Source organism: Garra rufa, chromosome 3 (assembly GCF_049309525.1).
Source record: "Garra rufa chromosome 3, GarRuf1.0, whole genome shotgun sequence".
Lineage (NCBI taxonomy): Eukaryota > Metazoa > Chordata > Actinopteri > Cypriniformes > Cyprinidae > Garra > Garra rufa.
Window position 1 is genome coordinate 39,421,827 of NC_133363.1, and position 13,676 is coordinate 39,435,502.

Sequence of the window (13,676 nt, forward strand, 5' to 3'; positions counted from 1 at the left end):
ACTTTCTTCTTTCAGACAAATATATTTGGAGGTATAGTAAAAATGTACTGGCTCTTCTAAGCTTTATAATGGAAGTGAATGGCTGTTGAGATTCACGTTGAAGTCCAATAACATAAAAAGTGCTCCACACAGCACCGGGGGGATAGTAAAGGCTTTCTGAAGTGAATCGATGTGTTTGTGTTTGTATTTAAAACTTCATAAAGCGTAATCTCTAGCTTTCGTGGATTTGTGAAGAAAAATGTCAGAGGATTTTGATATAAACCAAAAGGAGACTGGTTTTCCTTTGCTGTAAACAAAACTTGGTTCTAGCGAGACTAGAATATTCTCACCAGAGCTTACACTACGCCTACGTTCTACGTCATCCACTGGAACACCACTCTTTTGTGAACAGGTGTACGACAGTCGTTTGTTTTTTACACAAATGCATCATTTCACTTCAGAAGGTTTTTTAACTCCCAGAAGCCGTATGGAGCACTTTTTATGATGGATGGATACACTTTATTGGAGTTCTATTAGACTACTGACTCTCAACAGCCACTCACTGCCATTATAAAGTTTGAAAGAGGCAGGACATTTTTAATATAACTCTGATTGTATTCTTCTGAAAGACGAAAGTCATATACCCCTAGGATGGCTTGAGGGTGAGTAAATTATGGGGTTATTTTCATTTTTTGGTGAACAATCCCTATAACTTGAACCTGAAACAATTAAGATACAGTATTTTGATGGCATCTGTAATAAAAGTAAAATGTTCCTAGATGATATTAGCACATTAAACTAGAAGTCAGTGAAAAGCTAGTCTCTTTTTTCCTGGAAACATAGCGGTTGCTTACTGTGATTTTGTTGTGATGCAGATATTGATGAGTGCACCCAAGGCTCCCACTTGTGTCACCCCAACCAGCAGTGTGTGAACACCGTTGGGACATATCGCTGTCAAGCCAAGTGTGGCCTGGGCTTCAAACCCAGTTTGGTTGGCACTAGCTGTGAAGGTTAGTTTGACCACTATAAAAATATGGTGGTCAATGAATTATGGATGGAGAATTTATGAGCTTTATTCAATTCTTAAGTCAACAGCAATTAGAAAAGTAATTGAAATTTCCACATTGAAACTCTTTAGACTGAATTTACAGTGGTGGGCAAAATTACTAGAACACTTGTATGTATTTTCAGCAGCTAAAAGATGGTTTTAAATCAGTTATTTCTATCGTTTGCTGTAGTGTGTCAGTAGAAAATATCAGTTTACATTTCCAAACATTAATTTTCTCCATTAATTGTAATAATCCAGTCAGATTTTTGTTTGCACAAGGAGTCTAACAACAGCCAGTGCTCCACACAGAGATCTGATCTCATCATCATCCAGAATGAATGACATAAAGAAACAGAACAAAATGAGACAGACTAAATCCAGAAGAACTGTGGTAACACCTCAAAGAACGCCTTTAAAGGTGCCATAGAATGCATTGAAATAATATTTTAAATTGTTCTCTGATATCTCCATAGAAGGTATGTGGCATAGGAAAGGGCAAAACAATTCCAGAAATGGTTTTACAGGTCAATTTACAACCCTAGAATTTGTCCCTAGAATGAAATGGTCTGTTATTGGCTTATTTGGAAGGCTCGTGAATATTAATGTGAGCTCTGCTCTGATTGGCTGTTTCACAGAGCGGCTCATTTCAATAGCTTGCACATGGAGGAAATATTTATTTAATTACGGAGCTCTAGCCGCTTTTAATATGCGGTTTGTTGAATCTGTCGTTTTGAATCCCCGACATTTTACTCTCACTATAGTAATTGCATGTGCTCTGTGTAACGTTATACTGCAGCGACACAAGGACTTACCGCACAAGTTTTGATGCTTTAGTGATGCTCAGGATCTGTAAATCATTCGTCATCATCAGTGCAGTCATCTCTCTCCCTTTATGTGGTAAGTGAAATCTAACTGCAATGTAACAGTATGTACATCTGTACTGCAATGTAACAGGCTACCGCTAGCATTAAGCTAGCCATGTCCCTTCAGTAGCTTGTGTTATTTTACTGATGTACTGACGTTACTGATGATTGGGTGATGCAAATGTTGGGGCGTAACTACGAATGATCGGGACTATTGCGTAATAGTCGGTGTTATGTTGGAATTGACCTATTTTCCGGTGGTCTTTTGCAAACACCAGAATTATATAAGAAATGGTGGTGTTTGAGACTCATGGTATGTCATGTCCATGCACTGAACTGTTATTATTCAACTATGCCAAGGTAAACACAGTTTTCCATTCTATGGCACCTTTAAGATACCTACCTGCAGAGCTACCTGAAAAATGTGCAAGTGCACCTAGGGCTAAATGCACTTCCTTTTAAATGCAAAGGATGGTCACACCAAATGTTGATTTTTATTTAGTTAATAGAAGTTAATTGATTAAAAAAAATCTATGTTACAGCATTTTACACAAGTGCCTAAAACTTTTAATGGTACTGTCGCTTTGCAGGTAGGATTTTTGAAGCATCTTGGAGATGTTGCCACTGTTCTTCTGGATTTAGTCTGTTCTGTTTCTTCATGTCATTCCAGACAGACTGGATGATGATTAGATCAGGGCCCATATTCACAAAACATCTCATAACATGTTGATTTCTAAAAAAAAATCTTAAAAATAATGGGTCAATCCTAAATTTAGGACTCCTAATTTTTTTGCTCACAAAGCATTTTAGCACTAAAACTAGTGAGTAGTCACTAAGACCAAATCACAAACTGTCCTCCTTGCTGAAAAAAAAAATGCAAATCATCACAGAAGTTGTAATGGTTACCACTACAAATACCTTTACAAACATTACAAACCATCCACTTTTAACCATTAAAAAATGGTTTCCTTGTAACAAGCCACCAAAAGAAGGTGAGCAGTTACTAGTAGAGACTAACAGGCACCATTACAGTTACCATTAAAACCTGCACAATTCCCATTATAACCAGTAAAATCATTAAAAAACCATCACAGATTTTTTTTAATTGTTTTTTCAGCAGGGCTAAAATGTCTGTTGCTGGCAAACACACTGCATTTATTTGCATCTTTTTTGGTTTTGGGGGTTATCCCAAATCCATATTTTCCTTTGATTATATTCTTGTTTTCATTAACAAGTTGGGCAGGAACTTAAAAACTTCTTCTAAGTTTGCATGTCTTGCATGTCAGGCATGATTATTCTACTCTGTTAATTTAAAGGCTGTTTATATGCATATCTGCTAATTGTTTATGAGAAGCACATACAGTGGCCTCCACTAATATAGGCACCCTTGGCAAAGGTGGATGTGAAAATAAATCTGCATCATTTATCCTTTTGATCTTTCATTAAAAATTCTAACCTGTCTTTGAAGTAAAACAATAGAAATCTCATTATGAAATAAATGTTTTTATCTAGTTCACGTTGGCCACTATTATTGGTACCCAATTATTGAAACTTCCTTTTCCCAAGATAACAGTTCTGAGTTTTCTCCAACAATGTCTAATGAGTTTGAAGAACACCGACAAAAGATCAGAGATCATTCCATCATACAGAATCTTTCTAGATTCTCCAGAATCCCTCTCTTCCCAGCTTCGTGTTGGTGCTTCTTCTCTTCAGTTTCTATACAGGGTTCAGGTCAGGGAACTGGGACGGCCATGGCAGAAGCTTCATTCTGTGCTCAGTGACACATTTTTGTGTTGATTTTGATGTTTGTTTTGGATCATCGTCCTGCTGGAAGATGCAACCACGGCCCATTATAAGATTTCCAACAGAGGCAGGTCAGGTTTTGATTATTTTATCTGCTGGTATTTGATAGAATCCATGAAGCCATGTATCTAAACAAGATGTCCACAACCTCCAGGAGAAAAATAGCCCACAACATTAAAGACCCAGCAGTATTTTTAACCGTGAGCATGGGGTACTTTTTTTATCCATGTCTGCACCAAAACCACCTGGAGGGTTAGCTGATAAAAAGCTAATTTTTAGTTTAATCTGGCCATAGAAGCCAGTCCTGTTTCACGTCCAAATAATGTCTGACAACTGAATATGCTGGAGTTTGTTTTTGGATGAGCCAGGGGGATTTTTCTTGAAACCCTCTGGAACAACATGTGATCATTTTATTTTAGGCTTTCTGACCCCAAGACTCCCAGTCTGTGATGCTTGGGGAGTCTTTGGCCACTCAAACTCCTCCTTATCATAGATATGATATAGATACACATCCTCTTCTAGGCAGATTTGTAACATCTTTAGTTGGTTGGAACTTCTTAATTATTGCCCTGATGGTGGCAATGGGGATTTTCAATGCTTTAGCTCTTTTCTTACAGCCACTTTCTATTTTGAGAAACTCAACAAACTTGTTCTATGTTCTTTGTTTTTACTCCTTGTGATGGATGATTAAGTGAATTTGGCCTTTGTGTTCCTCATATTTATAATCATGTGCAACAGGAAGTCATGGTTGGGCAACTTCATTTTATTTCATTTCATTTATTATTTAAATACAAATAGGAATTTACTTCAGAGATATTTTATTCATAGGATTTCTAGGTGTGCCAATAATTGTAGTCAACATGCATTAGAGAAAACCATTTATTAATGTGAGTTTGCCCCACTTTCAATTGTTTTACCTTAATGAAAGGTTAGAATTTTGTGCATTTTTTTTAAATGAAAGATTAAAAAGATAAACAATGCAGATTTATTTTCACATCCACCTTTGCTCATATTTACCAAGGGTGTCAATATTAGTGGAGGGCACTGTATGTAAGAAGCTAATTGTTTAATTAGTGACACTTAGCCTGCATTTTAAAATCTTTTTTTGAACGTGGCAACATTTTCATTTTTAAACCTTTATTTGAATATAACACTACACTATTGTGCTCTACAATATTTCTATGAATAAATCTCTGACAGAGACCCCTCCCCTATCAGCCAATCACAGTGTGCATAGTTAGTAAGCATGCTGACATCATCCATAGCAATGAGGTCCCTACTCTTAGTTTAAGACTTCTCTCTATTCCTTAGAAAAAGTTTGTCTCAGCAGCTTTGTGAATAGGTTTTAAGAGAAAACTAAGTTACTGTAAAACTTTTACTGCTTTTTAGGAGATAAAATGTTTTGTGAATACGGGCCCAGATCTCTGTGTGGAGCACTGGCTGTTGTCAGACTCCTTGTGCAAACAAAAATCTCACTGGATTATTACAATTAATGGCAAACCCATTTTTTAGCTGGTGAAACTACTAGCATTTTGGCCACCAAAAGTGATTGTTCTAGATACAGCAACTTTCCAGAATGTTGAGGAAGGTAAACTGACAGATTTCCTCCTTCAGATGTGGATGAGTGTCAAGAATCAGCAGTCTCTCCATGCCAGCAGCAGTGTTTCAATACTTTAGGCTCCTACCGTTGCACCTGCCACCAAGGATACCAGCTGGTGGGACATCGCTGCCTGGGTCAGTGTCACTTTGTAAAACCGTATTGAATTTCACAAGTTCATTGGTGTTGTTTAGTGGAGTTTTTGACTAGCATGTCTTGTGTGATTTTCAGAAACTGAGACTCAAAATTAGCTTAGTAAACTTGGATTTTACTTAACATCATTTACGCTTGTTTATAATCAGATATAAATGAGTGTTTGAGGAATGTGTGTCCAGCACACCAGCAGTGCCGAAACACAGATGGAGGATATCAGTGTTTTGACAGCTGCCCATCTGGCATGACCACAGCGGAAAATGGAGTGTGCGTGGGTAAGGAGACTCTTCATTAAAACCTCATTCAACAAATCAGTTTATTTTAAATGAGACATGCCTTTCTGTTTCTGCAGACATAGACGAATGTCAGGATGGCAGTCACATGTGTCGCTACAGTCAAATCTGCCAGAACACGGTTGGTGGTTATGGGTGTGTTTGTCCTCGAGGCTACCGCTCCCAAGGTGTTGGTCGACCTTGTTTAGGTAGGAGTTATTAAACCAGAACAACTTATTGAGCAACATACCCGCTTATGTGTACACTTGGCGAATGTTCAAAATTCACTTCATAAAGAAGCGCTCACTCTTAAAGAGTGCATCTAAAATCTTTCAAGAGTTGTCATGGAAGAACTACAAAATACAGCTAACTTTCCCGATCCCACCCCTCTCTCTGTCTCACTTCCTGTCATATCTCCACTGTCCTATCAAAGAAAAATGGAAACACATTCCCCCCAAAAAACATAATGAACAACATGATTTTTGAAAAAAAAAAAAAAAACTAAGTTATTTGTTTTTGCAGAAAATTATTTATGTGGATATGGCCTGACTTTGCTTTATTAAAACTAAAACAGGTTCATTTTTGGCATTGCAGATATTGATGAATGTGCGCAGGTGCCCAGCCCTTGTGCGTTTCAATGCCGTAATGTTCCGGGCAGCTTCCGCTGTCTGTGTCCACCAGGGACAGTCCTTCTCGGTGATGGTCGCTCTTGTGCTGGGCTTGAGAGGGGGCATATCTTTACCAACAGTACCCGGGTACAAGCCAGGCTGCGGCCCCAGCTGGTATCTACTTTAGAGCGACCTTACCTTACCCGCCTCTCAGTCCTACCAGAGCACCTTGGATCTTCACGTCGACCCAGGCATGAATGCCCAGTTGGATACACCAGCAAGGATGGTACTTGCATAGGTGTGTGACATTACACTGTATTTTATTATTCTCTTTCTTTTTTCATATATTTAATCTATTCTCCCAGGCCGATAGACAGCCTTTATAGATGGCCAGATGTTTATTTTATTTATCCCATTTGTATTCTGCCATTAATTTTGGTCACAGTCATTCTAAAGCCTATCCCAGCATCTCATGCCAAAAACTATTGATGGGCGACCAGTTCAGGAGCTATTTTATTTTATTTTATTATATTTTATAATAATAATAATAAAACACCCTCAACCCATTAAAAATGGGGAAACACCTTGGACAGAGACCAGTTCATTTAACTTCAAGGTTTTTTTTTTCATTTTAATACTAATAATAAAACACCCTTGACCCTATAAAACTGGGAAGCACCTAGAATGGACCAGTCCATTCAAGTCCAAGGGCTTTTTTTATTATTATTATTTTTTTTAATAATAATAATAATAACCCTCAACCCTCAAACTGGGAAGCACCTATGACAGAAATCCAGTCCATTTAAGCCCAAGGGCTTTTTTTATTTTATTTTAAATCTATTGACCCTTGAAACTGGAAAAACCATGGATGGATGACCAGTTAAATCAAGTCCAAGGGTTTTGTTTTATATTAAAACACCCTCAACCCTTAAAACTGGGAAACCCCTTGGACGGAGACCAGTCCATTCAAGTCCAAGGTTTTTTTTATTTTATTATTTTTAATAATAATAATAAAACATCTTAGATCCTTAAAAACTGAAAGTGCCTTGGATGGATGACCAGTCTATTCTAATCTTTTTGACCTTTTTATTTATTTACTTTTTTATATTTTATTTTATTTATTATTTTTTATAATAATAATAAAACACCCTCGACCCTTAAAAACTGAAAAAAAAAAAAAAACTTGAACAGAGACCAGTTCATTCAATTCCAAGAGCTTTTTTTAAATTTTATTTTAGTGTATTATTTTTAATAATAATTAATACACCCTTGACCATTAAAAACGGGAAAACACCTTGGACAGATGACCAGTCCATTCTAATCCATGACCTTTTTTATTTTATATATTATTTTTTATAATAATAATAAAAAACACCCTCAACCCCTAAAAACACACTCTTGACCCTTAAAAATGGGAAAGCACATTGGACGGACAACCAGTCTATTCTAATCCATGACCTTTTTTATTTTATTTTATTATATTTTATGCTAAAAGCAGGGAAACACCCTCAACCCTTTTATTTTTTGTTTTTAATTTATAAATTCAAGACATTAAATTAATTCATTTAACAGAACAATATATTTTTTTCTTTTACAATAGATATCGATGAATGTGCATTTAGGAAGCCTTGCCAACATGAGTGCAGAAACACAATAGGAAGCTACCAGTGCACTTGCCCACCAGGATACCAACTATTATCCAATGGGCGAACATGCAAAGGTGAATCTTTAGCTTCTTCTATAAAAAACAAATATTGGCTTTTATTAAATCAAGTACACCATTTTTTTTTGTGGAAAACAGTCTGAAAATCGACTTTTCTCCTAGATATTGATGAGTGCAGTGTGCAAGGTGTGCAATGTGGACCAAACCAAATGTGCTTTAACACACGGGGAGGTTACCAGTGTCTTGACACACCCTGTCCCACCAGCTACCAAAGAGGACGCAATCCAGGGTAAGATCTGTTTGTAATTTTAAGGCATGGTGCGAACAACATTCTGTATTTTAGAAATATTGACCGGTATACATTTGCTCTTTTGCTTTGACCCCAGCACATGCTACAGACCTTGCACTTCCAGACTAGACTGTGGCTCCACAGGCTTTCCTCTGCTCCAATACAAGCTCCTCACTCTTCCTCTGGGCATACCAGCTCACCACAACGTGGCCCGTCTGTCAGCTTTCTCTGAATCAGGTGTTCTCCAAGACCACACATCCTTCACCATCCTGGAGCAAGGAGGAGAAAATGGAGAGAGGCCATTTGGCATCAAGGACGAAGCAGGAAGAGGTATCATATTCACAGTAAAGCCTTTAGACTGGCCCGGCCTGGTGCGACTTCGGGTCCAAGCCACTACGCTGTCAGACCAGGGGCGCATAACCTACCAGAGTATCTTTATTATTTACATCTCCATATCCAAATACCCCTACTGAGTGTGCAAGACTGCAGAGGATGTACTGTTGCTTTAATGGACACGGGAGAAGCATTAGTAAATGAACTCGATTCGCACCTATTTATGTGCCCTCTTGTGGAGCGGGATGTTGGATTCATGAATTATCATCAGGATAATAAATACATTGCACCTTTTAATATTACTATTATTTGAAAATATTTTAGTAGTTTTCAAATCTGTCTGGGCTCTTTTGTTTTTTACTGTTTCGAGGTTATTTCAGCATTTTGTGGTAATAGTAATGATCAGGATACATCTAGTATTTAATCAATTGGCAAAATAATAGAAGACATTTTCCACTGACATTTCAGTTTTAGCATTACATGATCACTAATTAATTTCTTACATTAAATCTAATTACTGTTATGTTTAGATATATTTACTTATATGTTGTATTGGTATATTCCTGTACATTGATGAGTGTACTCTTATATGTGTATAAGAATGAGTGAGTGCGCGTATGAATTATTGCGAGTGTGTTTGCGAATATTGATATGAGTGCGCTCTCTGCTCATGACTCCTTGGAACTGAAATGTAGATTATTATAAAATTCTTTAAACAAACTAACATTTTAGTCAAACAGACCCATCCTTTTGTCATCAAACCGAACACCAGAAAAAATACACTTTACTCAGTTGCAAAAAAAATATTAACATAGTATATTATACATAGCCTATACATACTCTTTCTGGGTTGTTTCCTATCACTTTAAATCATCAAAAAGTATCTATGACAAAGGGTTCTAAAAACATGGCTTATAAAAAAAGTGTTCACGTGGCTCAGTTTGCCCAATTCATTTCAAACCCATTTTGAAGATAATGTACCTCTTTTAAAGGGGTCATCGGATGCCCATTTTCCACAAGTTCGTATGATTCTTTAGGGTCTTAATGAAAAGTCTCTAATATACTTAAAAATTTTCAATAGCAGTGTAAAAAAACACCCTTTTACCTTGTCAAGATCAGCTTCGGAAAATTTCAGCTCATTTTAAGACATGACCCCTTTAAATGCCACCGAGCTCTGCTCGCCCCGCCCCTCTCTGGGATAATGTTTACTTTAGCCGCATTTAGCCCCGTTTAGCTGCATTTAGCCATGTTTACTTGCCAACATTATTAAGAAAGGCCATTTGTAAAGATGCATAAAAAATATACTCACTTCTGCTGTGGGTGAAGCTGCATCAGGAATGATTCCCACAAAGATAGATGCATATGTAGATCGGGATTGGCGCTTTCCATTTTAAAAAGAAAGTAACGTTAAACGCTCAGATGTCGGTAGTAAATGACTACTGCTATGTTCATTATTACATCCAACAACAGAACACCTCAATCGCTCAGTTAGAGTCTTCCTCTGCACCTGAGTCGACACAATGGCAATTGTATTCGGACTGTTTGAGCTCGGTGAGGGCGGGTCTAAGGTAAGACGCTCATGTCAATCAACTGTGTTTCGTCACAATGACAAGAAGCTAAGAATGAAATGACCAACACACATTAATGTTCAAACAACATGTAAAAGTTAGTTTTGCGCCCGATGACCCCTTTAAAAACTGATTTAATAATCAAATTTCCTTTTACAAAGTCATATTTCTTTTAAAGCTAACTTAACATAAAACCAACCAAATGAAGTTTAAATTTAAGTCTTTAACTGTTCACATTTTTAAACAAAATAGTGCTGAACACCACAGTTGTACCCTTCTCAAAAACAGACTTAACAGAGTTTGTAGCTAAAATTAAATACAAACTGAATTAGAATGAAGGAATAAATGTCAGTGAAACATAAACATTTTAGTCAAAAGATTTTTGGCATGTTAGCTTTTCTGCCATGTCAAACAATACATATGATTATAAGGTGGTGAAAAGCATCTTCTGGTTCTTATCATACGGACAGTTTACAAGTGCACCAAATTCATCTATCAAATAAACTACAAATCGTATGTGTGTATATATATATATATATATATATATATATATATAGGTCTGTGCATGCCACTGCTCTTCGGTACTTGTGTGGTTGCAATAAGTTTGCATCTAATATGACCATCATGTTTTGAATGTCACATGCAGTTTGCATAAACAAATATAATCATAGGTTATGTTATTTCACAAGGTTTTGTTTTTCTGTTTCTGTTGTGTATCACACAGGGCATTTAAAAACAAGAGAAGTCATCAACATGGCCTTAAAGGGGTCAGGAACTGCCTTTGTTTTTTATTTTCTACCATTCTCTAAAATGTCTCTAAAAGAAAGATTTTTCATCAAAATATATCATGATTTAGAGGTAATACGCTATTTTCTGTCCTGTTTTGACCCCCATCATCAGAACGCTCTGTTATAGGCATGGTGGGTTTTAGACTCAGAAGTAAACGCCCACTGCTATGATTGGCTAACAGTTGTGTATGTTTGACAGCTTACATCTTTCACAGATGGACCTTATTGTGACTTAGGTTAAAAATGAATAAATACTCAGTACATATCAAACGATCTGTAATAACAGACAAAGCAATAGTGAAAATAATAGTAACAGTTACTCACACTTTTGTGGTCACGAATCAGTGGGCGGGGCTAAACAGGAATGTAATAAATCGGTGTGCCGATCAAGGGTCTCACCTCAGTCGTGGTACTGAAGGTGGAAGAGAGCGCTGGTTATTCACTCCCCCCACTGACAATTCCTGCCGAACCTAAGACAAAACAAGTCAGACTAATGGTCAGACTAAGCCTAACCATTAGGCAACGGCTGCCCCAAAAACCACACAGAAAGACAAAATGTTCTGGCATTTACAAAGTGATTTAATCTGATGTGTTCCAAGAGTATCAACATATATATATATATATATATTTTTTTTTTATTTTTTTTTTTTTTTTTTTTATCCATACAGTATAACAAGGCATATTTTTGAACTACTATTTTTCACCAAATACTGTGATTTCTGCATGAAATATTGGCTTAACATAATTTGACACATACCTATACTTTCACATCTCAGTTACCAGTTACGTAGCACTGAAACCCTATTGTAATTGTTAGAATGGCCAAGGATCAGAAATCTTCACATAAAACTGATTCTGCAGAACAACCGTGATTCGTAGAGACTTGAAGGGATGGTAGTACAGGTCCTTTCAAAAAATTAGCATATTGTGATAAAGTTCAGTATTTTCTGTAATGTACTGATAAACATTAGACTTTCATATATTTTAGATTCATTACACACAACTGAAGTAGTTCAAGCCTTTTATTGTTTTAATATTGATGATTTTGGCATACAGCTCATGAAAACCCAAAATTCCTATCTCAAAAAATTAGCATATTTCATCCGACCAATAAAAGAAAAGTGTTTTTAATACAAAAAAAGTCAACCTTCAAATAATTATGTTCAGTTATGCACTCAATACTTGGTCGGGAATCCTTTTGAAGAAATGACTGCTTCAATGCGGCGTGGCATGGAGGCAATCAGCCTGTGGCACTGCTGAGGTGTTATGGAGGCCCAGGATGCTTCGATAGCGGCCTTAAGCTCATCCAGAGTGTTGGGTCTTGCGTCTCTCAACTTTCTCTTCACAATATCCCACAGATTCTCTATGGGGTTCAGGTCAGGAGAGTTGGCAGGCCAATTGAGCACAGTAATACCATGATCAGTAAACCATTTACCAGTGGTTTTGGCACTGTGAGCAGGTGCCAGGTCGTGCTGAAAAATGAAATCTTCATCTCCATAAAGCTTTTCAGCAGATGGAAGCATGAAGTGCTCCAAAATCTCCTGATAGCTAGCTGCATTGACCCTGCCCTTGATAAAACACAGTCGTGCTCTTTAACCAATCAGATGTGACTTCGCCATTTCAACCAATCATAACCCGCCAGGAGCGCAGCCTAAATCTTGTTTACATGAAATAAACCTGCTCCAGAGCAGGTTTAAGCTTGGGCACCTGTTGCTATGACAGCATGTCCCGGATGAGCTTCGAAGAACCGAGCGATCCAAGATCACGCAAAATCGTCAACAATCAAATCCAGCTAACTTAGTTAGCGAGGTACGAAGAATGGACCCCTGGCTGCAGCCTGCAGAATGGGGCGGTGCTGCACCTTGGGCGGGGCTACATGTGTTACCCCGCCCACAATTCATATTATTGGTTAATGACTATGGAATTTTTTTTGTGCCAATAATAATGAACGTAACTTTATAAAACTGAACGTAACTTTCCAAGAAACAATCAAAAATATGCCAATGCAAAAGAAGAAAAACACAATGAAAATGAAAAAATGAACTCAGTCGCACGAATTTAACATGCTCTTCAAATATGCTTCATTCTTTGTTAATGATTTTCAAAGAATCGTTTTCGCGAATCATGGATTCTGAATGCATTGCCACAGCTTTCGCTTACCCTTCGCAAATTTTCGTTTGCTGTTTTGGCACAAACCTCTCGTGGGGGCGGGCTTAACAGCGATCTACTCTGATTGGCTAATGAGCTTTTGATGGACAGTTGCTTTCTGACCTGGATGCACAGACTGTGACGTCCGTGGCGCGCATATTGGAAAGTTGCTGCGGTGTGCAATACGTCGTGCTTTGTTTATATTAAGTATGAATGTTATTAGTATTTCACCTACGGTCGTCTCTTAGTGTCTAAAGATGAGCTCCCAGGAGAGACACGGAGCGGCATCATCTTCCACTACAGCTTGTCCCTCAGGGCAGCTTGAAGGGACGTTCTAAAACGCTTAAAGGGACGTTCTAAAACGCTTAAAGGAACCGTATGTAGGATTGTGGCCAAAACTGGTACTGAAATCACTTTCAAAATACTGTAGAACGGTGTATCCCCTCCCCATCCTCCCTGACTCGAGGTTGCCAGCTAAGCAGGAACGTAGGCTGCTACAAGGAGCTTCCAATGGCAAGTGACGAGTCCTATACAGTCATTTTTTTCTTCTGTTAATTATGTTTA

General features: G+C 37.6%; 1 protein-coding gene across 1 annotated transcript in view; it reads left to right on the plus strand.

Moving 5' to 3' along the window:
• Positions 1-9,563, plus strand: part of hmcn2 (hemicentin 2) — a 123,107-nt gene extending 113,544 nt beyond the window's left edge. Inside the window, exons 61-68 of the mRNA XM_073836610.1 lie at positions 855-989; positions 5,308-5,427; positions 5,593-5,718; positions 5,796-5,924; positions 6,310-6,621; positions 7,924-8,043; positions 8,149-8,275; positions 8,373-9,563. Of these exons, the coding sequence (XP_073692711.1) occupies positions 855-989; positions 5,308-5,427; positions 5,593-5,718; positions 5,796-5,924; positions 6,310-6,621; positions 7,924-8,043; positions 8,149-8,275; positions 8,373-8,748 (1,445 nt within the window). The 3' untranslated portion in view covers positions 8,749-9,563. The remainder of the gene's footprint in view (positions 1-854; positions 990-5,307; positions 5,428-5,592; positions 5,719-5,795; positions 5,925-6,309; positions 6,622-7,923; positions 8,044-8,148; positions 8,276-8,372) is intronic.
• Positions 9,564-13,676: the final 4,113 nt, after the last annotated feature.